General features: G+C 38.2%; 1 protein-coding gene across 4 annotated transcripts in view; it reads right to left on the reverse strand.

Moving 5' to 3' along the window:
• The window catches only part of MGAT4A (alpha-1,3-mannosyl-glycoprotein 4-beta-N-acetylglucosaminyltransferase A), a 123,506-nt gene that overhangs the window by 66,193 nt on the left and 29,722 nt on the right, over positions 1-27,591 (reverse strand). For all 4 annotated transcript variants that reach the window (XM_062208766.1, XM_062208767.1, XM_062208768.1 and 1 more), the window contains exons 3-5: positions 14,497-14,664; positions 12,466-12,606; positions 3,283-3,416 (exon numbers count right to left, since the gene is read on the reverse strand). In XM_062208766.1, the coding sequence (XP_062064750.1) occupies positions 3,283-3,416; positions 12,466-12,606; positions 14,497-14,664 (443 nt within the window). The remainder of the gene's footprint in view (positions 1-3,282; positions 3,417-12,465; positions 12,607-14,496; positions 14,665-27,591) is intronic.

Below are 27,591 nucleotides of genomic sequence, written 5' to 3' on the forward strand. Positions count from 1 at the left end.
CATTTAGCCTAGATGTTAGGACACCCCCATCCCACATCACAATGCCTAGGTTCAATTCCAGGCTCTGGCTCATGACTTCAGCTTCCTGCCACTGGTCACCCTAGGAGGCACTCATGATTGGGTTCCTGACACCCACATGGGAGATGGGAAATGAGTTCCCAGCTTCTGGCACCCACCTTAGCCACAGTTCTGGCCCAGCCCAGTCCAGCCCTAACCTATTGCAGGCACACACAGAGTGAATCAAATAAAAAATAGGGGAGGGCATTGTGGCACAGCAGATTAGGCCACACTACAATGCTGGCATTCCGTATCAGAGCACTGGTTTGAACCCCAGCTGCATTGCTACCCGCTGAGCTCCCTGCTAACGCACCTGGGAAGGCAGCATTAGATGCTCCAAGGACTCAAGTCCTGGCTACCCATGTGGGAGACCTGGATAGAGTTCCTGGCTCCTGCCTTCTAGCTTCAGCCTGGCCCAGACCTGGCTGTTGGTGGCCATTTTGGAAGTGAAACAGCAGATGAAAGATTCTCATTCTCTTTCTTTCTCTCCACCCACCCCACACCCACCTTTCAAATAAATAAATCTAAAAGCTAATTTTTAAATAGTATAAGAAAATATGTAAATAACACAAGGCATATAGTCAACAAAAGGATCATTAGAATAAAACATTCTAAGTGAAAATAAACATAAGGGAGATACAATCTTAAAATCTGAACACCATCCTTAGATCATTCTATGGACCCTTCAGAGCAGTTAGGATTCAATCCTACCAACCCCCCGTGAAATTCAGAATACACTCAGTGAACTTTCAAATAATGCATCCTTGGTCAACTGTTCAAAATTTTGCATGTTCTATAAAGGTCTCATCATACATGCCTAGGAGTGAACCAAAATGAACAAAAACACCAGCAAAGAATTACTTTTCAGTCTCTCCTGCCAGGGGGACATCTTACAGAGTTTCTCCCTCTCTTTCAAGAGAAAAAGAGTACAAAGAACACAAAGTCCAACAGGAAAAAAAAAATTATATCCTTTGACTGTCCATGTCTAGTCTTCTCCATTTCCTTTTCTTTCTTAAAATTTTCTCCCCATATATTAAAATGAACCAGATAATTTATGCCTTTATAAAAATTCCTGATTTATTTTTAAAATAATTTGAAAAAGTTCTATTTATTTTTGCTTATTTACTTTAGATAAACTACAAATGAAACACTGGTGACGCTTTCACAAAAGAGTATAAGCTGAGACTAGAAGGATGAATAAGAAAGGCAAAGAAAGGTGAAAATTACTAGTCAGGGTAAAGTCAGTTGCAGTGATTGATAATTTTTAATTGCCTGATGGCAATTCAATGAACTGTTTAATCCTCCTGTGCATGCTGACACGTGCACATTTTCAGGTCACAACTGAATTTATATATTCCTTATATATTTTACAATATACATGTAGGAGCTATATAAATGTTTATGTGCTTGAATATATTTCTTTGTTTGCAAAGGTACAAATGGATCATTTTTTTTTTCTATACAGAGAAACATTTATTGATTCATCAACAACTGGATCTTTTCACAGTTAAGCTAAAGAAACTTTATCTTTACAGCCCTATTTGTAGCTTCACTTAGTTCCTTGGTTTTATGCTAACATACATTTGCACCAGGAATGTTTTTATCATTTGTTCTCAACTGTGATTTTTATATTGCAAACAAACCGATCTCTCTGTATACTGACCTCACCAACTTTCTGTATCTGAATTTGTAGCTAACTACAGGTACTACCTGTCTACCATTTCCCTCCTACCATACATACATACATACAAAACTACATAATAATTACATAACTGTTTATGTATCACTGATAATTTTTAAATTTTTTTTCCCTTTTATTTGAAAGGCAGGAGAGAGAAAGAGATCTCCCATCCACTAGTTCATTCCCAAAATGTCTGCTACAGCCAGGGCTGGGCCAGGCCAAAGCCAGGAACTTGGAACCCAGTCCAGGTCCCTCACATGATTGGTAGTAATCCAACCACTTAAGCCGTCATTTGGTCCTCCCAAGATACTAACAGGAAGCTGGATTGTAAGTGGAATAGCCATGACTCAAACAAGGCACTCAGATCTGGATTGTGGGTGTCCCAAGCAACTTAACTCTGCACAAAATGCATAATTTTTAAAATTCTTTCGACATGCCAGTAAACTTTATACTTTCTAAATATTTTTAAATTAAATCTTCAAGGGGCCAGTGTTTAGCACATATGGTTAAGCTGCCACCTGGGATGCAGGTATCATATATGTGAGCCAGTTCATGTCCCTGGTGCTCCACTTCCATCCAGTTCCCTGCTAATGTGCCCGAGAAAGCAGTGGAGGATGGCCCAAGTGCTTGGGACCCTGCATCCACATGGGAGACCCTGAAGAAGCTCCTGGCTTTGGCCTGGCCCAGCCCTAGCCGTTGTGGCCAACAAATGGATCAGTTTTTTAGAAGCAAAATATTGAGTTATGGTGTATATTACAAATCTTAATAGCCATTGCCAAGTTGCTTTCCAAGAAGACTGAATCCATTTCTACATGTATACAATATCTGATCAACAAACTTAATTACTCATAATGTAAAACTTCTATAAAAGACTATAAGCATCATAAACAAAGTAAATACAAGTAATAAAATGGACAAAGTATTTCAAAGAGTTATTTCCCTAACACATATGAGAAATTCTTAAAAATCTAGTTACAACTAAAAATATGAGCAAAGATTATAAAAATAAATACAAATGGTAATAAAACACATAAAACATTTAATCCCACATAGTAAAGAAATCCAAATTTAAAAAAAGCAAAGTTAAATAAAACATCATATAGGCAAAAAAAAAAATCTAAAGACAAACACAAACACGAATGTACTTCAGAACGTTCATGGGGAAATGGAATTTAAAGTTAAGTTTACTTTTGTGCAAAATAAATCTGAAATCTATGCATAATTTTTCATAATACACCAATTCACCAACTTTTTGAAGACATCCTCATACTACCCATAAGAACAGATAAACAAGCTATCTCACTGGCTGTTAGAAGAGAGGTAAACTGATTCAACAGCAGGGCACTTTGGACTATTTATCATTCTGCTGACAATGAAGGTTACTATTCCAGTTTCCAAGTACAGCAGAAAAGTTAAGGCAATCAATAATTTAGACCCACATTAAACTAACAGATGGCAAATATTATCCAATCTTATCACAATTTTAAAATATATATTCAATTATAATTCCTGTTTAAATGTATGGAGTACAAATAAATAATTACCTCTCCTATGAAGACTACTATAACACAGTCCAGCTTCTCTTCAGGATACAGATTATCAATAAGGGAATGAAGAGTTTCTATGAGGTAAGATTTAACTTCTCTCTTCACTGTGGGAATTCCCATTACTATTGAAACTGAAACAAAATAATATTGTAATTATATTAAAAGATTTTACAAGGAAAATATAGAAAAACACTATTACAAAAGTATTATGCTCAAATTGATAGGATTAATTGAGAGATCAAAATATACTGAGTTTCAGAAAGAAAAATAACCAAACGATTCAAAGGCATGTCTATGATACTGTGTATAATTCTTTGTGAAAGGCAGAGAGAATGAGACAACTTCCATCCACTGGTTCATTTCCCAAATGCCTGAAACAGGACAGACTGTGCCAAGTCAAAGACAGAAACCAAGGACTCCATATGGGTCTCCCTCCTGTACCCAAGTACTTGGGCAATCATCAGCTGTCTTCTGCCATATTAGCAAAAAGCTAATGCCTTCCCCTCATGGTTTAACAATAAGAACTAATATAAAAGATGATAGAAAAGCAAAACATTAAACTTCAGACTAAAAATAAGAAGTTATAAAGTACAAACTGCAAATTTTACTATACAGCTAAAACTCAAACATTAAACACATCTTAGTGACTTAGAGGAGCTTAGCAATTCAGATGCCAGTTAAAATGCTCATGTCCCATTATCAGAGTACCTAGGCTTGATAGTGGCTCCAGTTTCTGATTCCAGCTTCCTACTAACGCAGACCCTGGTAGGCAGTGATGATGGCTCAACTAGTTAGGTTACCCTATCACTCACGTGAGAAAGCTAGATTGAGTTCCTTGCTCCTGGCTTCAAACTCCTGGCTACTGCCGTCTTTGAGTAGTGAAGCAGCAGGCTTCACTCTCTCTGTAATAAATAAAAGTATCTGTATCTTATATATAAATAAATAAAGGATCTCTCTTTAATAAATAAAACTTTAAAAACAAAAATTGACTGTTATATAGCAGGTTCAAGTATATCACAAACCATGAAAGGTACAACTCAGTTGTGTAGTTTTCTTGATAAAAAATGTCTAATTTCAATCTAAATATGAGGAAACATCAGACAAATCCAAATTTGGAGAAACTGTAAAATAACCAGGCTATACTCTTAAAAGGTCATGAAAGACAAAGAACAAGGAACTGTTCCAGACTGCTACAGATTGAGACATGACAATTAAAAAAATGTAAGATTTGGGAGCCGGCGTTGTGGCTCAGCGGGTTAACACACTGGCCTGAAGCGCTGGCATCCCAGATGGGCACCTGTTCGAGATCCAGCTGCTCCACTTTCGATCCAGCTCTCTGCAATGGCCTGGGAAAGCAGTAGAACATGGCCCAAGTCCTTGGGCCCTTGTACCCACATAGGAGACCCAGGAGAAGCACCTGGCTCCTGGCATCGGATTGGCACAGCTCTGGCCATTGCGGCCATCTGGGGAGTGAATCAGCGGATGGAGGACCTCTCTGTCTCTACCTCTCTCTATAACTCTGCCTGCCAAATAAATAAATCTTAAAAAAAAAAAAAAAAGAAAAAGAAATAAGATTTTGAGCTAGATCCTAGAACAGATAAATAATAATAATTTTTTTTTAAATGACAAAGTCTGAATAGGAGCCAAGGTCAGTTAATAGTATAGTATCAACATTAATTTCCCGGTTTTGATCACTAATATAGATAAGAACATTTAGGTTCACTGAGTATATGGAAACGCTGTATACTATTTATTCAAGTCTAAAACTTTAGTTAATTCTGTTACACTGCTTGCTTTTTGTTTTATGTTTTGTTTTGTTTTGTTTTTTTAATTTATTTAGTTAGGGGTCAGCCCTGTGGAATAAAAGGTCAACCCACCACCTATGGGACTGGCACCTTATATAAGAGATGGTTCAGGTCCTGGCTGCTCCACTTTCGATCTAGCTCCCTGGATCAACCTAGGATTGGAGACCTAGAGGAAGCTGCTGGCCCCTGACTTCGGATTGGCCCAGCTCAAGTTGTTGCAGCCATCTGAGGAGTGAACCAGAGAACGGAAGACCTCTCGTGTCTCTCTGAGACAAACTGGTGCCCATATGGGATGTGGCATTACAGGCAGCAGCCTTACCTACTACGCCACAATGTGGCCCCTACACTGCCTGTCTTGAATCCAATTTTTGTTCCTACATGATTAATATATTAGGAAACAATTTGGGAATGTGAATTTCACATTTCCTGATGTGCAACTTATCCTCTGAGACAGACACTTGCTAGGTCATCACCTGAAAACTATACCCAGCAGCAATTTTCAGAAAGTTACACAGAACCATGTAGAAATAACAAAACACAGATACCTCAAACATCTACTAGCCTCCTCAGTTCACACATTACCAACCACATTCAGCCACACTTGGTGTTACAACTTCAGTTGGAATTCAGCCAACTCATCTTATGCGCCACTTCACTGTAACTTAGAGCTGTAACACGTCTACAGCCACTTTAACAAGCAAACCTTAGGTCTACTTCAAGGCAGAGTACTCTATTTGTATTTACATATTTTTCAATCATGCAATGTGTAAAACTGTGCTACCATTTTTATTATTATTACTTTTTAAGCCAGAGTTACAGAGAGACAGAGATCTTCCATCCACCAGCTCATTCCCAAGATAGTTGTTGCAATGGCCAGGGATGGGCCAGGCTGAAGGCTGGAGCCAAGAGCTTAATCCAGGTCTCCCCCATGGGTGGCATAGCCCAAACACCTGGCCTATCTCTCACTGCTTTTCCCAGGCCATTAGCAGGAAGCATGATCAGAGGTGGAGCAACCAGGACACCAAACCAGCACCCATATGAGATGCCAACATTACAGGCACATGGCTTTACCTGCTACGCCACAACATCTGCCCCTGTTCTTGTCATTTTTACATATAAAACAAAGTTTTTGAGTGTTGTGATCCTAATCCCATTTTGCTCTTTCCATTGTGCAATTCTACACATGGCAGTGATTTTTGGGGAACACTGTGTTATGAAACTGATGATTTCCACTAAATTTTCAAAAATTATTTCTTAAAGTCTTAATATTCTGAGCATTATAAATCAAAAGCATTTTTGCAAACCCTAAAAGTAAATTATGTTTATTAACAATTTGCTAGAGATAAAATACAAAGTATTGATAATTCATAGGATTCTAAAGGTAAAAAAGGGGGTGAGAGCATTTCACAGTGGTTAAGATGCTGGTTTGGATGCCAGCATCCCTTACTAGTAAGTTCAAGTCCCAGTTCACTCCAGATTCCAGCTTCCTGTGAATGTGTACCCTGGGAGACAGCAAATATGGCTGAAGTAGTAGGGTCCCTACCACTCACAGATAGACTTGGGTTGAGTGCCCTGCTCTCAGCCTCAGCTTGTTCCAGGCCTGGCTGTTGCAGGCATTCAGGGGGTAAACCAGTAGATGGGAGATACATAGTGTACTCTCTTTTTTATCTTGCAAATGGGTAAAATGAATAATTTTTTTAAAGTGTAACTTTAAAAAATAACAGGTGCCAGAGTTGTGGTTCAGTGGGTTAAGTCACTGCCTGCAATGCTGGAATCCTACATGAGTGCAAGTTTGAGTCAAATCTGTTCCACTTACAATCCAGCTTCCTGTTAATGTGCCTGGGAAAGCAGAAGTGTTAGATATATAACAGTAACATAAACAAGGTCTTTGCACTTATAGAATTTACCTTCTAGAAAGGAGGGAAGGGTAAATGATAAATAAATAATATAATGTTCAAGTATCATAGAGTCTATAACAATTAAAATGTAATGTTAGAAGAGTAGTGAATTGGAAGTGGGGAGTAGTACTGCTTTAGATAGTGTAATCATGAAAGGCTCCTCTGATATCAACTGAGCTTATAACTAGTGATGAGAAAGAGAAGGGGAAGGAAATTTCAGAAAAGGAAATGGCAGGGCCCTGAAGAAAGAACGATTTTCACACAGTCAAGAAATGGAAAGAAACACATCTAAAGAAGAATAAATCAAGTGAGTTAGGGGTTATATCACACAGATAAGAAATTTGGCTTTTTTCTTTTTTAAAGACTGATTTATTTATTTGAAAGTCAGAGTTACAGAGAGAAAGTGGAAGAGAAAGAGGGAGAGATTTTTCCATCTGCTGGTTCATTCCCCAGAATGCCACAATGGCTGGGGATGGGCCAGGCCAAAGCCAGGAGTCAGGAGCTTCTTCCTGGTCTCCCACATGGATAGGAGGAGCTCAAGCACTTGGGCCATCTTCCACTGCTTTCCTCAGGCCATTAGCAGGAAGCTGAACTGGAAGTAGAGCAGACATGATATGAACTGGTGCCCATAAGGGGTACTGGCATTACAGAAGGCAGCTTTTAATTTAGTTTTAATTCTGAGTGCAAGAGAAAGCTACTGAGAGATTATAGTAAAGGGAGTGACACTATCCAAATTGTAATTGTAAGAGACTGCCAAATTTTGTAGAGAGTAAAAACACCATTTTAAAGGTGACAACATCTTGAGGATATAATTTAGGACGAAACTAATTCGCTGAATTAGAATGTTTGAAGAGATGAAGATGAATGGATAGATATGAGAGATCCTCACCAATGGGGCTTCAGACTGGCAGAAGCAAGCAAAATGGAGGAACCAACAAGGAGCTGAGTAAGCAGATGGGTATCTTTTACTAACAACACATTTGATGGGGAGAAGGCTCCAAAGCAAAATTTCTATTTTGACTATTTTACTTTGAGATGCCAAAACACAAGATGAGTTACCCTGGAAGCAAATTTTCATATACTTCAATCTCCCTTAGGATTTAAATTAAAAAAAAAAATACTTAAAATGTTTAGAATGTAGACTAAAAGTCTAACAACATAGTGTTAAACTTTGTGAATGTGAAGCTTTCTCAAGGAAATGTTAACTCATTTGGAGTTCAAAACATTTCATTTATGGAAAAAGTAATACAGATACTAATTCAAGAGTACACAAAGACGTTATGAAGTAATACAAATCCTCTATTCCCCACTTCTTGGTTTATTGTTTTGTTTTGTTTCTGTTTTAAGTTTAGGCAGCAGGTTTATATACTATTTTGGAGCTGAAATTCAAATTCTTTAGTTTAAACCAAGGCATGCAACAACTCCAAAACTAAAAATGAAAGTACTAAATTTAGCCAAACCTACAGAATTAGAGTAACTATATCTGCAGTAATTGGCAGAATTACCATAAAAAAGAGCAGTTTTCCCCTGCCTTCTGAGTTCCTGGTAATATTTCACATCTTCTTCCTCTTTCGGCTGGAGACTAGCAATATTCAAGACAGGAACTGCTCTACAACCTGGATCCTTGATTAATCAATGAAGCAGGAAGCCCATAAACCTTAACGGACACGTACCATAAGCAAAAAAATAAAGAACCCTTTGTTTCACTGAGATTTTGGAGTTGTTAGGCAATAGCATTACTCCATTTGTTCTGTTTGATACAGCATTCTATGACTTACAACCTAGGAAACATAAATACTCCAAGGAGTTGCAGTTCAGAACTATGTCAGCAAAGTGAAGAATATGTTCCTATCATCCTTTTAGGAGGAGCAAAGTGGACCAGGGAGCCAAACAGAAACAGAGCCAAAAGGTAAGATTAAATATTTTGTTCCAATGATTAATGTCCAATATTTTCAATTCAAATATCAAATCGTGCATATATATTTATTACACACTAGACAATCTGAAATACAGTTATAAGATAGGTAAAACCTTTCCTCATGGTGTTTATAAATTGACAGAGCTAACAACTATTATTCTTTAAGTTTTCTTTCACTTTCCTGAGGTTTTCAAATTGTAGCACTTAAAGTCAAGAAAAATTTAAGAATAACTTTAATTTGGCAATCTTCAATTACCTTCAGTTATAAATTATGTACCTTTTTAAATATTCACCACTAGTCAAATATTTTTAGCCTACCAAGTTTCCTTACGGTTTGACTTTAGCCATTTATTCCTTTTCCCCTTATATTTCATGACAATTTTTTCTTCTATTGCCTAGTTACAATTCTCTTTCTTCCCTGGCTCCATTTTTCTCTTTGGAAATTAAATGCTGAAAAAACTTAGTCCTAAACCCTAAGTGATCTCATCTTACAACTTATTTACAAAACAATGACTGAAAATTAAACCAGCTCAAATCTCTCCCTTGCATCCTACACCTAAATATCCAACTGCCTATTTGGTATCTCCACTGCAGTATCTCAAAATCACCTTCAAACTTATATCCAAGTTTATGATCTTCTCTTGCAAATCAATGTTACAAAATTCAGTGAATTAGCACTGAGTCCCCTTATCACAGGAAATAGTCCTTACTATGCATCTCAATCCAGAAACCTAGCACTTATCCTCAACCCCCCTTCTACCTGAGTCTACAAATCCAGTTCATCACTATGACTTTTTTTTTGTTAAAGATTTATTTTTATTTGTTTGAAAGCAGGGTACCGAGCAAGAGAAGGAGAGACAGAGAGAGGTATCTTTCATCTACTGATTCCCTCCTCAAATGGCCACAAGACTGGGGCTGGGCCATGCCAAAGCCAGGAGCCCAGAGATTCTTCCAGGTCTCCCATGTGGGTGAAGCCATATTCCACTGCTTTCCTGTGCACATTAGCAGGAAGCTGGATGGGAAGTTGAGCAGCTGGGACTTGAATTGGCACCCAGGTGGGATGCTGGTGCTGCAAGCTGTGGCTTAATCCACTGCACCACAGCCCTGGCCCTGATGTCCTTTCTTTTATATCCCCATACACTGCAAGCAACCTTTACATCCACCTTCTTTCTTATATTCCTGCTACTACATAGTCCAAATTCATCCTTTCTCAAGTGGATCACTAAAACCTCATTAAAGACCTTAAGCTGATCTCTTTCATCTACTCTTCTTCCCACATCCTCAAGTACCCCTACCATCATAGCAAGTGTGATCTTTGCAAAATTTAAACCTTTTTTTAAAAAAAAAAAAAAAAAGATTTATTTTATTCATTTGAAAGAGTTACAGAAAGAGGTATAGACAGAGAAGTCTTCCATCCACTGGTTTACTCCCCAGATGGCTGCAACAGCCAGAGCTGGGCCAATCTGAAGCCAGGAGTCAGGAGCCTCCTCCAGGCCTCCCATGTGGGTACAGGGCCCCAAGGACCTGGGCCATCCACTACTGTCCTCCCAGCAGAGAGCTGGATTGGAACAGGAGCAGCCGGGACTAGAACCGGCGCCCATATGGGATGCCGGCGCTGCAAGCCAGGGCTTAAACCCACTGCATCACAGTTCCGGCCCCGCAAAATTTAAATCTTATGAAGTCATCTTTAATCAGCCCTCTTCAAAACCCTTCAATGTCTTCTTACTGTTCTTGGAATTAAAAACAAAACAAAACAAAACAAAAAGCGGTCAACATTATCTGGCCTCAATTTACAACCTTTGTTTCAATCTTACTCTACACCAGCCCTCTATACTTCAACATTAAACTACACGCATATTCTACCGGTCTCAGATCAAGTGTATTTAAGACTTCCCTCAACTCCCTAATTAGGTCAAATGCCCCTTTTATAGATTCTCAATATCCTTTTTATCATTAAAGTTGCAATTATACACTTATTTGCACAACTGGTTATTTGACCAGTGTGTGTCTTTTACTAAAGTGAAGCTTCACAAGTCAGTTACTGTTCTATTGGGTGAGCTATCCTTTCTCATTCCTCTGAAATACACTGATGTTTTATTTTTAAGTCATTCAATCAGCTGTTTAATAGTTAAGAGTTTTATAAAGTTGATAGTATTTTTGAAAGGTAGCTAAAGCAGACAGCTAGAAAACAAAAAGCACCCAGATGTACATTAAAATTTTCCCTTCCTGGGGCCAGTATTGTGGTGTAGCCGGTAACACTACTGCCTGCAACACCAACATCCCATTATGGGTATCAGTTCATATCCTGGATGTTCCACTTCTGATCCAGCTCTCTGCTAATGGCCTGGGAAAAGCAGCATGAGATGGCCCAAGTACTAGAACCACTGCCAACCATGTGGGAGACCCTGAAGAAGCTCCTGGCTGCTGCCTGGGGCGTGAGGCCACTGAGAAAGATATCTTCTCTGACTTTCGAACTAAATAAATAAATCTTTTTAAAAAATTCTCTTTCCTGTATCCTTAAGCAATATTTCTTAATATTTTTAGAGTTATATAACCCTTTGAATATCCTGGAAAGCTAGCATCCTCTCCGCTCCTTAAAACACACACATACACATACACATACATACACGCACACACAGAATAATTTTGTATGTAATATCTGGAATTTTACAGAATGCAAGACCCAATTAATTTATTATAAATATTTATGAGGGGCTGGCACTGTGGCATAGCGGGTAAAACTGGCACTTGTGGCACTGGCATCCCATATAGGTGCTGGTTCAGGTCCTGTCTGCTCTTCTTCCAATCCAGCTCTCTGCTACGGCCTGGGAAAGCAGTAGAAGATGGCCCAAGTCCTTGGGCCCTGTACCCACTTGGGAGATCTGACTTCAAATTGGCCCAACTCCAGCCATTGCAGCCATTTGGGTAGTGAACCAGTGGTAGGAAGACCTTTCTCTGTCTCTCCCTCTTTCTATAACTCTACCTCTCTAATAAATACTTAAATTTTTAAAAAATTTATTTGAAAAGCAAAGACAGACACAGATATTCCACTACCCAAATGTCTACAACAGCTGGGGCAGGCCAAAGCCAAGAGCCAGGGACTCAATCCAGGTCTCCCAAATGGGTGGTAAGGACTCAAGTACTTCAGCTGTCATCTGCTGCCCCCAGGGTACACATTAGCTAGAAGTTGGAATTAGAAGCAGAGTTAGGACTAGAACCCACACACTCTGACGTGTGCTGCTGGCATCGTAATCAACAGTTTAACCACTGTGCCGAATGCTCACCTCCACCCCCAATTTTTTTAAAACAGAAAAATTATAAAGGTTTAAATATTTATCTGCCTGAACTACATTTTTCATAATCTTTTTCAGCAATATTACTTTGGTCTATGAAGAAAAATGTCTAGCTGCTTTCAAAATGGAATATATGAACTAGAAGTTACTGTATACAGATGACAGAATTTGTATTCTTTAAACTGTTAAACTTCTGATGGTTAATAATGTCCATAACACAACTATGAATGGCAATAGAATCACATTAAGGAACAAAATAGACACACCTCCTGTTCTTCCATTACCAATCTGCACAGCAGGTTGAAGACTTCCTTCATTTTTCAATAAATGAGGCAGATGATAATAAATACTTGGCACTTGAAGAGATTTTTTGCTTGTTAACTCCTTTAATAGTTTTAAGGTATTATCTGAAACATAGAAGTATAATCAATCACAGGAATACCTTATCCTATTGAAGCTGCTGATTTTATAAAATAAGAGTTAAAAAACTATAAGAACTAAAGAATTTTCTTTCCTAATTCTTACTGTGGCAAAGGAGATTCCCCATTTAAAATGAAAAGGACAGTTTGCAACCCAAGTCTCACAGAGGCATGATGCTAAATAAGGTGAAGAAAGCCTAAATAGACATTGATGAAATATAACACTACACTGACCACCAATAACTTTCACTTTGTTCATACATCTATAGAAGCACCTGGCTCCTGCCATAGGAACAGCGCGGTGCGCCGGCCGCAGCGTGCTACCGCGGCGGCCATTAGAGGGTGAACCAACGGCAAAGGAAGACCTTTCTCTCTGTCTCTCTCTCTCACTGTCCACTCTGCCTGTCAAAAATAAAAAAAATAAAATAAAATAAAAATTTTGCAAAGATGTATTTTTTTATAAAAACTTCAAGTGAAATAATTTGAACAGCACAGTACAGATCCTAACTTTCAAATAGTTTCAAATAAAGGAACCAATGAATAATTTAATGTATGAAACACTTGGTAGTATAAAAATGTTGTTTAAAATTCTTGTCAAATTAGAACACAACTTTTAAATAAGGAAGGTGACAGCAAAGACTTGCAGCTTCAATCCCATTAAAAAAATACAAGAACCAAATTCACAAAAGAAATACAAATGACTGTCAGACATTAAATTAATGTTTAATTTCTTAAGAAATTATTATAAAGTTCAGCATGCCAATCTCAACCTACCAAAACCAAAATAGGTAGCTGTTTTTTTTGTTTGTTTGTTTCTTTTAAGATTGTATTTATTTATTTGAAAGGCAGAGTTACAGAGAGACAGAGGCAGAGAGAAAGAGAGGTCTTCCATCTGCTGGTTCATTCCCCAGATGGCTACAATGGCCAGAGCTATGCCAATCTGAAGCCAGGAGCCAGGAGCTTCTTCTGGGTCTCCCACACAGATGCAGGGGCCCAAGGACTTGGGCCATATTCTACTGCTTTCCCAGGCCATAGCAGAAAGTTGCATCGGAAGTAGAGCAGCCAGGCTGTTAACCGGCGCCCAAATGGAATGCCAGCACTGCAGAGTGGGGCTTTAACCTGCTGAGCCACAGCACCAGCTAACTCTGCCTTTCAAACAAACAAATAAATGTTTAAAACAAAAACAAAGAAAACCACTATCTTGAAGAATATTTACTCACACATTAAAAATTTATCAGGAAAGGAAGTAAGAAACAAAACTTTGAAATAAGGTAAGGCAGCAGATCTCAAGAAGAGAATTCATATTTTTTAGAATAGATAAAAAATCAACATAGAATGATCATGCAAATTTGGAGGTAAATTATTAAATACATGTTAATTTAATTATCAGAATAAGAAGCATACAGAAATAGAAAATAATTGGCATTCATCTTAACTCTGACCAGAAGTTCTCAGCGAAAGAAGAGTTCAGCTGCTCCCAAAGGTATCTATCATACACCCATTGGTCTTTTTTTATTATAAATCATACTCAAGAGTACTAATCGCATGAAATAATTCAAAGACTTTTCCAGAGTACAGCTGAAGTCCATATATGAATCACAAAATAAACTTTAACCTCATTATAAATGTTTTCAAAAGATGCCAGTTCCTCATTATTGTCCATGAAATTTAGAGCTGAAACTTAATTTACTATTATTCTCTTAAAATCAAATTTAGCAATTAATAAAAATTATTTTATAATGTACCAGAATAGAATGGTTTATATGATTTTTCTTTCTAAATGGGATAACATGATGATTGATAAACTACTTTTCAGAACTTTCAAATAGATTTACTCTAGTCATTTAAAAATACTTTTATATTAAAAAGATATTGTACCTGAAAACTTATTTAGTGTATCCTTACTTCCATTTGTTTCTGCTCCTACATTCCTAAACTGTTGTACAATGCTATTTAATTCAGAAGATCTCTGTGAGATTCTATGTTCAGCAATTCGAAGACGTTCTTTTAAAGCAAGAAATTCTCGTTGGTAAGCAATCAATTTTTCTGGAAGCAAAACCGAAAATGTTGTTAGAATATTTCAAAAAACAAACAAAAAGACAACAAAAAATACAATAATCCAAATAGGACTATATGATGATGAATTGTTAAACTTTTCAGAAGAAAATACTTATTGATGCAGAACTGAAAACAAAAAAGAGCTCTGACATTATTTATAACGAAGCACTTAAATTGAGATCCCTAATCTGAAAATAATTCAAAATCTGAAATGGTCCATAATCTAAAAATTTTTGACTGCCAATAGTTGCCCCAAGTGGAAAATTCCATACTTAATCTCTCATGACAGATTTCAATCAAAACATAGGTGCACTAAAAATACCATATAAAATTATGTTCATATATGTACAAAATTATATAGAAGGTACGTATGAAATATAACCCCCACGGTATTTCAGTATGCCAATATACACAAAATCCCCTCCAAAAAATTGAAATCCAAAACAGTTCAGGACTGAAACATTTCAGATAAGAGACAGTCAACATATATTAACTTTGTGCTCTTAATTTTTTTTTAAAGATTTTACTTATTTATTTGAGAGATAAGAGTTATAGACAGTGAGAGGGAGAGACAGAGAGAAAGGTCTTCCTTCCATTGATTCACTCCCCAGATGGCCACAATAGCCGGAGCTGCGCTGATCCAAAGCCAGGAGCCAGGAGCTTCTTCCGGGGCCCAAGCAAGCGCAGGGGCCCAAGGAGCTTCTTCCGGGGCCCAAGCAAGCGTAGGGGCCCAAGGAGCTTCTTCCGGGGCCCAAGCAAGTGCAGGGGCCCAAGCACTTGGGCCATCTTCCACTGCTTTCCCAGGCCATAGCAGAGAGCTGGATTGGAAGAGGAGCAGCTGGGACTAGAATTGGCACCCATGAGATGCCAGCACTGCAGGCGGAGGATTAACCTACTGTGCCACAGCGCCAGCTCCGTGCTCTTAATTTTTTTTTAAAGAGATTTATCCACGTATTTGAAAAGCAGAGTTTACAGAGAGAGAGAGAGTGCAAGAGATCCTGCATCTGATGGTTCACCCCCCAAATGGCCACAACAGCTGGAGCTGGGTGAATCCAAAGCTAGGAGCTTCTTCCGGGTCTCCCATACGGGAGGCAGGGACCTAAGAACTTGGGTCATCTCCCATTGCTTTCCCAGGCACATTAGCAGGGAGCTGGATTGGCAGTAGAGCAGCTGGGGTCACAGGCAGCAACTTTATCTACTGCACCACAACAAAGACCCTTAGTGCTCTTATTATTTGCAAAAATGTGCATACTCTCTACTTATAACTTCAAAAATTTAAAGATGAAGAGAGAAGGATAAAAATTTTTACAACTGACACTTCAAGCATACTACTAACATTTCCCAAAAGGTACAAACAACTATAAAGATTATATTTGTTTTCAAGAAGACAGTAAGACAGGTACAGATGGCTATATGTAATCACATAATGAATATAACATGTTTTATAGCATAATCATTAATTTCTAAATAATTCACTAAATATTTCCTCTGTTTTTCCTCTTCCACAAAGATTTCTCTAGGCAAGACTTGGGTCAAACTCCTCATCCCTAAAAACACAATGAACTAGATGTACAATGACCCTAAATAAAAGTCATTCATTTGAGAAATGTGAGAAAATCACAAGAAAAGATAGTCAAGGAAACAAAAGTGTATTTTATAAAGATACATGTATGACTATAACTCAGACAGCTCAGAGACAAAGTACATAGTGAGAAGAAGCCTAAGGATAGAACTGGACACAAATACCAAAGATTGTGGGAGGATAGAAATCATCCATGTACTTAATCCACAGTACTGAACAGTAATTGAGACTGTGTGGCAAGGCACTTTCCACAACCTCATTAAAAATAACCAGAACAATGGTTTTCAAATTATATATCAAACTTGATAAACTAAAAGGCACTTTTCTGACACATAAACTATAAAAACCTTAGAAAGGCTATTTTTATTTGAACATCATAATAATATGCTTTATTCAAGGACAGATGCAGTAAGAAACAGCTTATGTAAAACCTATCTGCTTGTTTGTTAGAGTTGGTCTCAAAAACACGATCAATTAGACTATCCCTTGTCCCTAAAACATAGGCCTATAAACAATAAATAATACCTGTTAAGGCTTCTGTGGCGGGGAAAAAAGTCTCTCTTGCTTAACTGCTATAGTTCCCAACACTGAATAATTTGCTGGCTTTACAAAAGAAGAAAGAAGAGTTGTGCTTGGGAAAGAACAGACAGGGAGCTTCAGGCTGACAGCTGGGCTCAATTTACTGACCTGAGTAGTGGTTTTATGGTTTAGGCACTTTTTTGTACACATAAATTCAATGAAAGAAATGTTAAAAAGATACTATTCACAAATACAAAACTATAAACAATTACATTATAATAACACAATAGACAAAAGATTCTGTGAAGAAAACTATAAGCCTATTACTGAAGTCTATAAAAGAATAAGTGAAATTATTACTCCTAAATGGGAAGACTCAATCTTATAAAAAATGACTTCTATCCTAAGCTAAATAATAAACTCAATTTGGTACATTTCAAAATAACAATGTATTTTAGCAGCACTTATTGTATCACTCTAAAATTCACCTAGAAGAAGAATGTTTTTTAAAAGCCAAATAAAATTAGAAAAGAATATCAAAACTTGTTCTGTGATTAGAACATGATACGGTGATAGAAATTTAGAGTAAAGACTCTCATTTCCAGATAGTGTAGGCAAGGCAAATCAGTTCAAGCACACTGTGCTCAGAAAATAGCATGTGGCAGGCACGCGGTAGAGCAGTTAAGTCACAGCTTGGTATATTCATATACCATATGGGAGTACCTGCTACAAGTTTGAGATACTCCATTTGAATCCAGTTTCCTACTGATGTTCAACCTGGTAGGCAGCAGGTAATAGCTCAAGTGCCTGAGTCCCTACGATCCAAGCAGAAGTTTGAGTTCTGTACTACTGGCTTCAACTAGGCCCAGACATAGCTGATAAAGGTTTTTGGAGAGTAAACCAGCAGATGGAAGAGCTCTTTCAAATAAAATTAAAAAATAAATTAAAAAAAATAGTAGGAGTGAACTATACTTTGAGTTGTTTCCTCTTTATGTATGCAACATCAGAATCTTATCCTCAAATTTTAAGCAGTACCTACATATTGGTTTTTAAATACCATATGCAGCTGGAAAAAAACTGGAACTCTGGAAATACAGAATTTTCAAAAAGATTCGTGTATGTATGTGTTTGAAAGAGCAACAGAGAAGAGGGGAGGGAAGGAGGGAGGGAGGGAAGGAGGGAAAGAGAAACAAAGAGAAAGAGAGAAAGAGAGAGAGACAGAGAGAGAGCGAGAGAGAGAGAGAGAAATATGAATCTTCCATCTGCTTGTTCATTACGCAAATGGCCAAAACAACCAGTTTTGGGCCAGACCAAAGCCAGGAGCCAACAATTCCATCTTGGTCTCCCATGGGATGAAAGGGGCTCAAGAACTTGGGCCATCTTCTAAGTTCTCAGATGCATAGCAGGAAACTGGAATGAAAACAGAGTACCCAGGACTTGAACCAGCACTCTTGATATGGAATGCCGGCCTCACAAGCAGTGGCTTAACCTACTGTGCCACAACCCTAGCCCCTGGAAACATACCTTTAAGATGAACCTAAAACATCCAGTGTCTTCAAGTAAGAAATTATTATAGGAAAAAAAAAAAACAGAACATGTCAACAGGGCACAAGAGGCTATCAAGGGGCTGTCACTGGCCAAAGGGGGACAATTTAAGTACCAAAACAAATACAGATAAGTATAACTTATTGAGTAAACTAAGAATTTGTGAGTCTACATAAATAATAAAGATAAAAATCAACAAAGGAGGAAAAAGTGTTACTTAAGAGTAAAATGTCAGGCCAGCGCTGCGGCTCAATAGGCTAATCCTCCGCCTGCGGCGCCGGCACACCAGGTTCTAGTCCCAGTCGGGGCACCAGATTCTGTCCTAGTTGCCCCTCTTCCAGGCCGGCTCTCTGCTGTGGCCAGGGAGTGCAGTGGAGGATGGCCCAAGTCCCTGGGCCCTGCACCCGCATGGGAGACCAGGAGAAGCACCTGGCTCCTGGCTTCGGATCAGCGCGATGCGCCGGCCACAGCGCGCTGGCCGCGGCGGCCATTGGGAGGGTGAACCAACGGCAAAAGGAAGATCTTTCTCTCTGTCTCTCTCTCTCACTGTCCACTCTGTCTGTCAAAAAAAAAAAAAAAAAAGAGTAAAATGTCAATTAATGTAAAAGAAATGATGAATGCTGGAAAATCAACCATCATAGCAATAACTGATTTGAGCAAGAATCAAATGCTAAAACTGGTAGGTGAAAGTTTGGTGAGGAACAGTTTATTTATCACCTCAAATTATCTTCCTACAAAGTACTTATTAATTAACAAAGAGAAAAACATTAATTTTTACAGTGGAGAAGCTAAGAGAATTGTGTTAGTCAAGTATTCGAAGTTCAAGTCAGCAATCATGTGACAGAGATCATGTGCCACCTGAAGTTAAGCACAGAGGACACAACCTCACTTTGAGGTATTCCTGCCAAAAATGCATAATCTAAATCTAATCTCAAGGAAACAGCAGACATATCCAAATTGGGAGGCTATGTATAAAACACATGGCTTGCACTTCAAACAATGTCAAGGTCATCAAAGACAAAGGCTTAGGAAATGTCCCAGAGTAAAGAGACTAGTAAAAACTAGACAATGAAATGGAAGGCATAGCTGAGAATTGGATCTTAGATCAGAAAACAAAAAAAGTTTATCAAGAACATTTCTGGAAAAAAATAAGAAAATATAAACTAGGTAACTGATAATACTATGCCAAAATCAAATTTTCAGAATTTGACACTAGTACTGCAGTAATACAAGAGATGGTTCTTGTTTTTTTAGGAAATAAACACTAAATTATTTAGGGGTAAAGGTACATGATCTCTGCAATGTACTCTCACATGATTCTGGACAGAAGCAAATATTTGCACTTAGATTATAAGGCAAGATGTTCACAATAGGTGAAATATCTTTGCATCTATACTTGCAACTCTTCACTTCTTTACGTTAGTACTTCTTAATATAAAGGTTTTTAAAAGGAAGCAGAAGAATTAGAAGGTAGACACAGGTTTAGACTTTCAGCAGCTCTTTAGCAGTACAGAGGGATATGGATCTGAAAACAGCCTCTCTCTCTCTCCATATGCATTTTCTTGGTATTTTAAGTTACCTCCCAGAGACCAATTTCACCAAGTAAGGATAACCACTCCCAGTAGAGAAGTATCTCCGCCCCTAATTCCAAACTGTTTCCCCGCTTTGAATTGAACTGGCCAAGTTTTTGGAAAATTAATTAGAAAAGATCCACTGGGCCCATGGACTACTGAATAAGGTGACAAGTATTTTCTTTTTGGACCAGATGCTATTCTTAGTTCCAAACCCATAGCTATGAAAAGGCTCCAGATGGGCCATTTCCCATCTCCCTCATATCCGTCCTTTGTTTCCAACTCCACCCTTCTATATTAAAAAGTGCTCTACAGCATTAGGGCAAGTTCATACTCCATTTGGAAAAATTAAGCCAGCTTTCTAGAATTTTTATAATTTTCCTATACTTTTCTCCACTTAAAATCCCCATTAACCTAGCCTGCTCTCTTGAGAAGGAGAATGGTGTATTAGCTCTTAGTAGTTCGTTCACACTTCAACATAAAAGAAAAAAATTTCTCTAAATTAATGATATGTTTGGAAATTCCCTATTTTCAACATTAGTAGAAAAGTTCTTATTTTTTCTTTTCTTTGTATCATTTTAATCAATAGGTATCTATTGGGGGATGTGACAGGAAATTGTGAGGGGACTCTTAACTATCATCACACTGAGAAGTGCCTGGTTTTGTTTACTTTCTTTTCATTGTCGATAAAATCTTTTTTAAAAATATTTATTTATTTGAAAGTAAGAGTTATAAAGAGAGAGAGATAGAGAGAGAATCTTCCATCCATCCGCTGGTCACTCCCCAAGTAGCCACAATGCCAGATCAGCAGTGGAGCGGCCAGGACATGACCCAGTACCTGCACAGAATGCCAGTGTCACAAGCTTTCACCCACTGCGCCACAACACTGGTTCCAGAATGCAATTCTTTTTAATTGTAGAAAATGGTACTGCTGAATAGACAACACAAATTATATTTCGTACAAATGATGGTTTGTTGCACCTAAGATTCTGAAGCACATAAAACTTCCAAAGGAATCACCTTAATTCCTCAATTCCTTCAGCTCAATCAATCAGATTATCTGATGAAAACAGTAACCTCTAGACTCTCAAAAACTTCTAAGATTGAACCATATGAAACTTCTAATTATTTTATCTTTCTTGGCAAAAGTGTCAATTTTTGTGTGGTCCATCAATTTTAATAACAGTTATAGATTCAATAATTTAAACATTAGCCAACAGTATAGATGAGTAGTTAAGATAAAAAATGCACTAATAAGTAACACCCAAAGTATAATATATGGAAAGAGAATAAAAAACATTTTAAAAATAACATTACCTTATTATTAACAAGATATGGAGGAAACTACTGAATACTACAAGCTAACATTAAAAATAAGTTCACATTGAAATCAGAAGCACCAAAAACCACCAACATAATTTTTTTAATTTTAAAAATTTTACTCTTTATTAAACAATAAAATTCTGGTAGTGCAGAGTATTGATTAACCAGCTGGCCCATCCCTCTATCCATTAGTACTACACTGAATTCTTTCACGTAATACTTTTTTTTTTAAATCAGAGTGAGGAACAACTTTAATAAGAGATTCCAAAATTTAGCAAGCTTTACTTTTCAGGAAGTCATTGCCTTTCAAGAACATTTCATTTTTTTTTTAAACTTCTCATCCTTCTTGAACAACCATTTTAAAATAGAAAAAAAGGCCTAGATGAAATTTCTGGAAATTTTCTACTAAGAAACTTAAAAAAAAAAATTTATTTCTTTCTTTGAGAGGCAAAGTTACAGACAGAGAGAGGGAGAGACAGAGTTTGGTTCACTCCCCAATGGCCTCGACAGCCAGAGTTGAGCTGATCTGAAGCTAGGAGCTTCGCCCAGGATTCCCACGTGCATGTAAGGGGCCCAAGCAAGTAGCCCATCTTTCACTGCTCTCCCAGGCCATATGCAGAGAGCTGGGTCAGAAGAGGAGCAACTGGGACATGAATCAGCGCCCATATGGGGTGTTGGCACTGAAAGCGGATGCTTAGCCCACTATGCCACAGCACTGGCCCCCTAACAAACTTTTTTTTTTTAAGATTTTTTTAATTTATTTATTTGACAGGTAGAGTTACAGACAGTGAGAGAGACAGAAAGGTCCTCCTTCCATTGGCTCACCCCCCAAATGGTCGCAATGGTCAGAACTATGCCAATCCAAAGCCAGGAGACCCTTCTGGTCCCCCATGCAGGTACAGGGGCTCAAGCACTTGGGCCATCCTCCACTGCACTCCCAGGCCACAGCAGAGAGCTGGACTGGAAGAGGAGCAACCGGGACTAGAACCCGGTACCCATATGGGATGCCGGCACCGCAGGCGGAGGATTAACCAAGTGAGCCATGGTGCCAGCCCCAACAAACTTTTAAAACATGAAATATGAAAGAACTCAGAAGAAGGTTTAGGAGAACAAAACCATAGAAAGGCAAAAGACACAGTAAACAGGAGTCCAAATGAAATAGGCTAAAAGAACTTACTCGGGCCAGCACCATGGAGCAACCAGTTAAAGACCTGACCAGCAGCATTGGCATCCCATATGGGCGCTGGTTCAAGTCCCAGCTGCTTCACTTCCAATCCAGCTCCCTGCTAATGCACCTGGGAAAGCACAGAGGATAGTCCAAGTCCTTGGGCCCCTGCACACAGGTGGGAGGCCCCAAAGAAGCCCCTAGCTATGGATCAGCTCAGCTCTGGCCGTTGCAGCCATTTGGGGAGTGAACCAGCAGTGGACAAGCTATCTCTCTATGAAATTCTGTCTTTCAAATAAACAAACCTTAAAAAAAAAAAAAGAGCTTATTTAGAATGGACAGTCAATGTGCTTCCTGAACTTAGATGTCCCTTTCTCCAAATGAGGAGAGTTTTCTGCTATTAATTCACAGAACAGGTTTTCTAATCCTTTCTCTCTTTCCACACCTTCACGAACTCTTAAGACACATATGTTTGGAAGTTTGATAATATCACATAGATCATGAACACTGCTTTCAATTTTTCTAATTTTTTCTTCTTTCTGTCTGTCTGAGATATTTCCAAGGATTTGTCTTCTAGCTCGGATTTTCTTCTCCAGCCTCACCAAGTCTGTTGCTAAGGCTTTCCACTGCATGTTTTATCTTCCATTACTAATATTTCAGTTTTATTTCTCTTCAGTATCCCTGTTTTCCAGCAGGACTTTTCATCCATGTCATGTACGTATTTCTCTTACTTACAAATTTACTTCTCTGTTTCTTGAGTAAACTTATGGTCATTCTTTTGAATTCCTTTTCAGGAATTTCATCAATCTGTCCTCACATTCTAATGCTAAAATGTTGTATTCCTTTGAGGAGTCATATTATCTTTCTTATTCATGGTTCTTATATTTCTATGTTTATTTTTAGGCATTTGTGGAAACACCTGTTGATCTTCTCCTCTATTGGCTTTTATTTTTGAAATATGCCTCTGTAGCTTAGTAGAGTATCTGCTCCTTCAGTGGATATCCAGAGACATATGCGGGGTGGGGCCAGGGAGCCCTGAACAGCACTGGAGAGTGAGGCAAGAGTCCAGGGTAATACCCAAGCTGGACGGTTGATTTCCTCTATCATCAGCAGGTGGAAGTGTATGAGCCCATCAGGATCACAGCATTGGCTACTCTCTGCTAAGGTGAACCAACCACCCACAGTGAGCCCATGGTGCCTAGGCTCCATGCATGAGTATGAACTGCACAAAGGATCAGCGTTCTCCTCAGAAAGTGGAACCCTGAGCATGGAACCCTGAGCCTCTGAAGCCAGACACAGTGGTTGTCCAAAGAGCCAGCAAATTCCTACTGCACACCCTATTCCACAGTCACAGGGAGCAGGGGATCCACCCTCAGCCCCACAAACCTCCCTCATCCACAGGCAGAGTTGTGGCATTCCCAGAGCCACCTGCCTAACCAACAGGGGTTGGTCAGTGCTGTGGCTTGGCAAGTCAAGTCTAGCCACCATGACAGAATTCCTAATAGACATGACCAGAAAAAACCTTCACCATGACACATTATAGTCAAACTTTCAAAAGTAAAATATAAAGAAAAGATTCTAAAAAGTACATGAAACACCAGATTCAAAGGATCTCCAATGGGACTGACAGCTGATTTCTCATCAGAAATCCTACAGGCTAGGAGAGAATGGAAATACAGTCCAAGTCCTCAAAGAAAACCTGTCAACCCAGAATACTGTACCCAGTAAAGCTCTCAATTATACTTAAAGGAAAAATAAAGACCTTCCAAAACAAACAGTAATTAAAAGAATTTGTCACCACTTGTCCAGCCTTACAAATGATACTTAAGATATGCTACACACAGAAACAGAAAAGACAGTCATCATAAAAGAATGTGAAGGCAGAAATCTCCTAGTAAAAGTATAAAGGAAACCCAAAAACAAACAATAGGAATATTTATGGAAAAATGGCAGGAACAATTGCTATCTATCAATAAACCTGTACGTAAATGGCCTAAATTCTCCAATTGAAAGATACAGACTGGCTGAGCAGATTAAAAATAAGACCTATTTAAAAACAAGATCTACTTGTTACCTGCAAGAAACACACTTCACCATCAAAGAGACACAAAAACTAAAAGTGAAAGGATGGAAAAAGATGTTCCATGCCAACAGAAAAGCAAAATGAGCAAGAGTAGCCATTCTACTATCAGATAAAATGGACTTTAACACAAAAAACTGTTGAAAGAGACAAAGAAGGGCACTATATAATGATTAAGGGATCAATTCAACAGGAAGAAGTGACTTTAAGAAATGTAGTAATGATACAAACCCCATACTAGGGTGCCTGGCTATTTAAAACTAATGTTAATGAATCTAAAGGGAGACACAGACTCCAATAAAATAGACAGTCAAAAATTATAAACAAGACCATGTATCACATTGTTTTCCAAACTCTACTTATCTTAAATATTTAACAAATCATCGGAAGGGTGTATTAAAACAGAAAATTCTAGACTCTACCTCCAAATATTCTGCTTTAGTGGGCCTGAGGAAGTGCCTGAGAATTTCTAACAAGCTCCAAGGTAATGTTGATGCTGCTGGTAAAAAGCCCACCACTGAGAAGCCTGGAGGAAGCCAATAATGTCTTCAGGGTAGACTTAAACTTTAGCAATCTAGAAAATTATGTAGTTCTCTCCTAGCTCTTTCACCTTCTCCTTCCTTCTAAGTCCATAAGGGATCCCAGGACAAAAGGGGTTGATTAAAATGTTTAGGGTCATAATTCTCAAGATTATAATTAGGGGAGAGAGTATCAATGGAGGATGAATAAGATGCCTAGACTTCCAACCCACTCTCAAGGGCAGCAATGAGATGTTGCACACATACACTTTTACCCTCCAAAAATAGAAAAGGCCACCTAAGACAGATAACATAAATAAGAATCTTATGACACCCCAAATGCACTAGATACAACTGAAAATCACTCACACTTAGAACTTAAATAAAGAAAATCTTAACTTGAATGAGGACAGGCAACAGATGCCAACACCAAGATGACTCAAATCTTGAAATTATCTGATAAGTATTTTAAAGCAGTCTTCATAAAATGCTTCAATGGGTAAGATAAACGAGTGAAAAAAAGGTAGAAATACTTAATACAGGACATTTTTAAAATGAAAATTGTAGAACAAAAGATACAATTAAAACAGAAAACTTTAATGAATGAGCTCAACCGAAAATGGAGGATAGGGGCCAGAGCTGTGGTGCAATGGGTTAACGCCCTAGCCTGAAAGAGGCCTCAGATGACACGTTAAATTTAGAGACCTTGGGGCCAGCGCTGTGGCGTAGTGGGTTAATGCTCTGGCCTGAAGCACCAGCATCCCATATAGGTGCTGGTTCGAGATTCGGCTGCTCCCCTTCCAATCCAGCTCTCTGCTGTGGCCTGGGAAAGCAGTAGAAGATGGCCCAAGTCCTTGGGCCCCTGCACCCACGTGGGAGACCCGGAGGAAGCTCCTGGCTCCTGTTCTTGGACCGGCGCAGCTCCAGCCATTACAGCCAACTGGGGAATGAACCATTGGATGGAAGACCTCTCTCTCTCTCTGCCTCTCCTCTCTGTGTAACTATGGTTTTCAAATAAATAAATAAATCTTAAAAAAAAAAAAATGGCTCACTTGGTTAATCCTCCGCCTGCAGTGCCAGCATCCCATATGGGCACTGGGTTCTAGTCCCGGTTGCTCCTCTTCCAATCCAGCTCTCTGCTGTGGCCCGAGAAGGCACTGGAAGATGGCCCAAGTGCTTGGGTGTCTGCACCCACTTGGGAGACACAAAAGAAGCTCCTGGCTCCTGGTTCTAGAACAGTGTAGCTCCAGCCGTAGCAGCCATTTGGGAAATGAACCAATGGAAGGAAGACCTTTCTCTCTGTCTCGCTCACTGTCTAACTCTGTTTGTCAAATAAATAAATAAAAACATTAAAAAAAAAAAAAGATTCAAGAACCTGAGTAAATTTCAAACAAGATAAACCTAAAGAAACCCATGCCAAGAAGTACTGGAAATGAACTTTAGGAAACTCAAAAAAAAAAAAAAATCTTGAAAGCAATCAGAGAGAAAAGACACATTACATACTATGAAAAAAAAAAATTGAATTACAGCAGATTTCTCGCTGGAAACCATGGAAGTAAGAAGGAATTGGTATAACACATTTCAAATATTAAAAAAAAAAAAAACTATGAACCTCAAATCCCATATCTGAAAAAGTTATTCTTAAGGGGTAATGAGAAAATCAAAACATTCTCATAAATAAAAACTACAGGAATTTCTCATTAGTGATTTTTTAGCCCAAAAACAATCACTAAAGGAAGTTCTTAAAACAGAAAGGAAATAATAAAAGAAGGAATCTTAAAACACAAAAAGGGATTAACAAAGGGGAGAAGACCTGAAGACCAAATTCCTTTTGAGTTTTTCAAATTATGTTTGATCATTAAAGCAAAAGGTATAACATTGTCTAATGCAGTTCTCAAGTAAGAGAGATATTTGGAACAATTATATTATGAACTGGAGAGGAAAAAGGACTTTAAATAAAGCAAGGTTCCTAAATTTCATTCAAGCTGATAAGATGTCAACACTGGTAGAATGTGATGCTATATATATTATATATACAGTATAAAAGTGGTTGCTGTATTACTATTTCCACATACACTATATATAGTAATACACTCTAAAACAGTAATATGACCATTAAAATATCTACTCAAAGGATATAATCAAAAATGTTACAGATAACTCAAAAATAAAATTCTAAAAATTGGTCAGGTAACCCCTCAAGAAGTCAGGAAAAGGAAAACCCAAAAATCAGAGAACTAACAGTAAAGAAAAATGACAGATTTAATTAAGTCTAACATATAATCACATTAAATGTAAATAGTCTCAATACATTCATTAAAAGAGCGATAAGTAGAACAGATTTTGAAGATGTAATCTAATTATGTGCCATCTATAAGGTATGTTCATATCATGGAACCTTACTTAGTAATAAAAAGGGACAAACTATTGAAACACCCAACAATTGGGCTGGATCTCAAGGCTAGCATGCTGAGTGAATAAGGTAAATCTCTCACATTGTATGACTCCATTTATATAACTTTCCAAAATGATAAGACAATAATGATGAGGGCCAGCACTGTGGCATAGCACGTTAAGCTGCCACCTGCAACACTGCAACATCCCATATAAGC

The sequence above is a fragment of the Lepus europaeus genome, chromosome 13 (assembly GCF_033115175.1).
Source record: "Lepus europaeus isolate LE1 chromosome 13, mLepTim1.pri, whole genome shotgun sequence".
Classification (NCBI taxonomy): domain Eukaryota; kingdom Metazoa; phylum Chordata; class Mammalia; order Lagomorpha; family Leporidae; genus Lepus; species Lepus europaeus.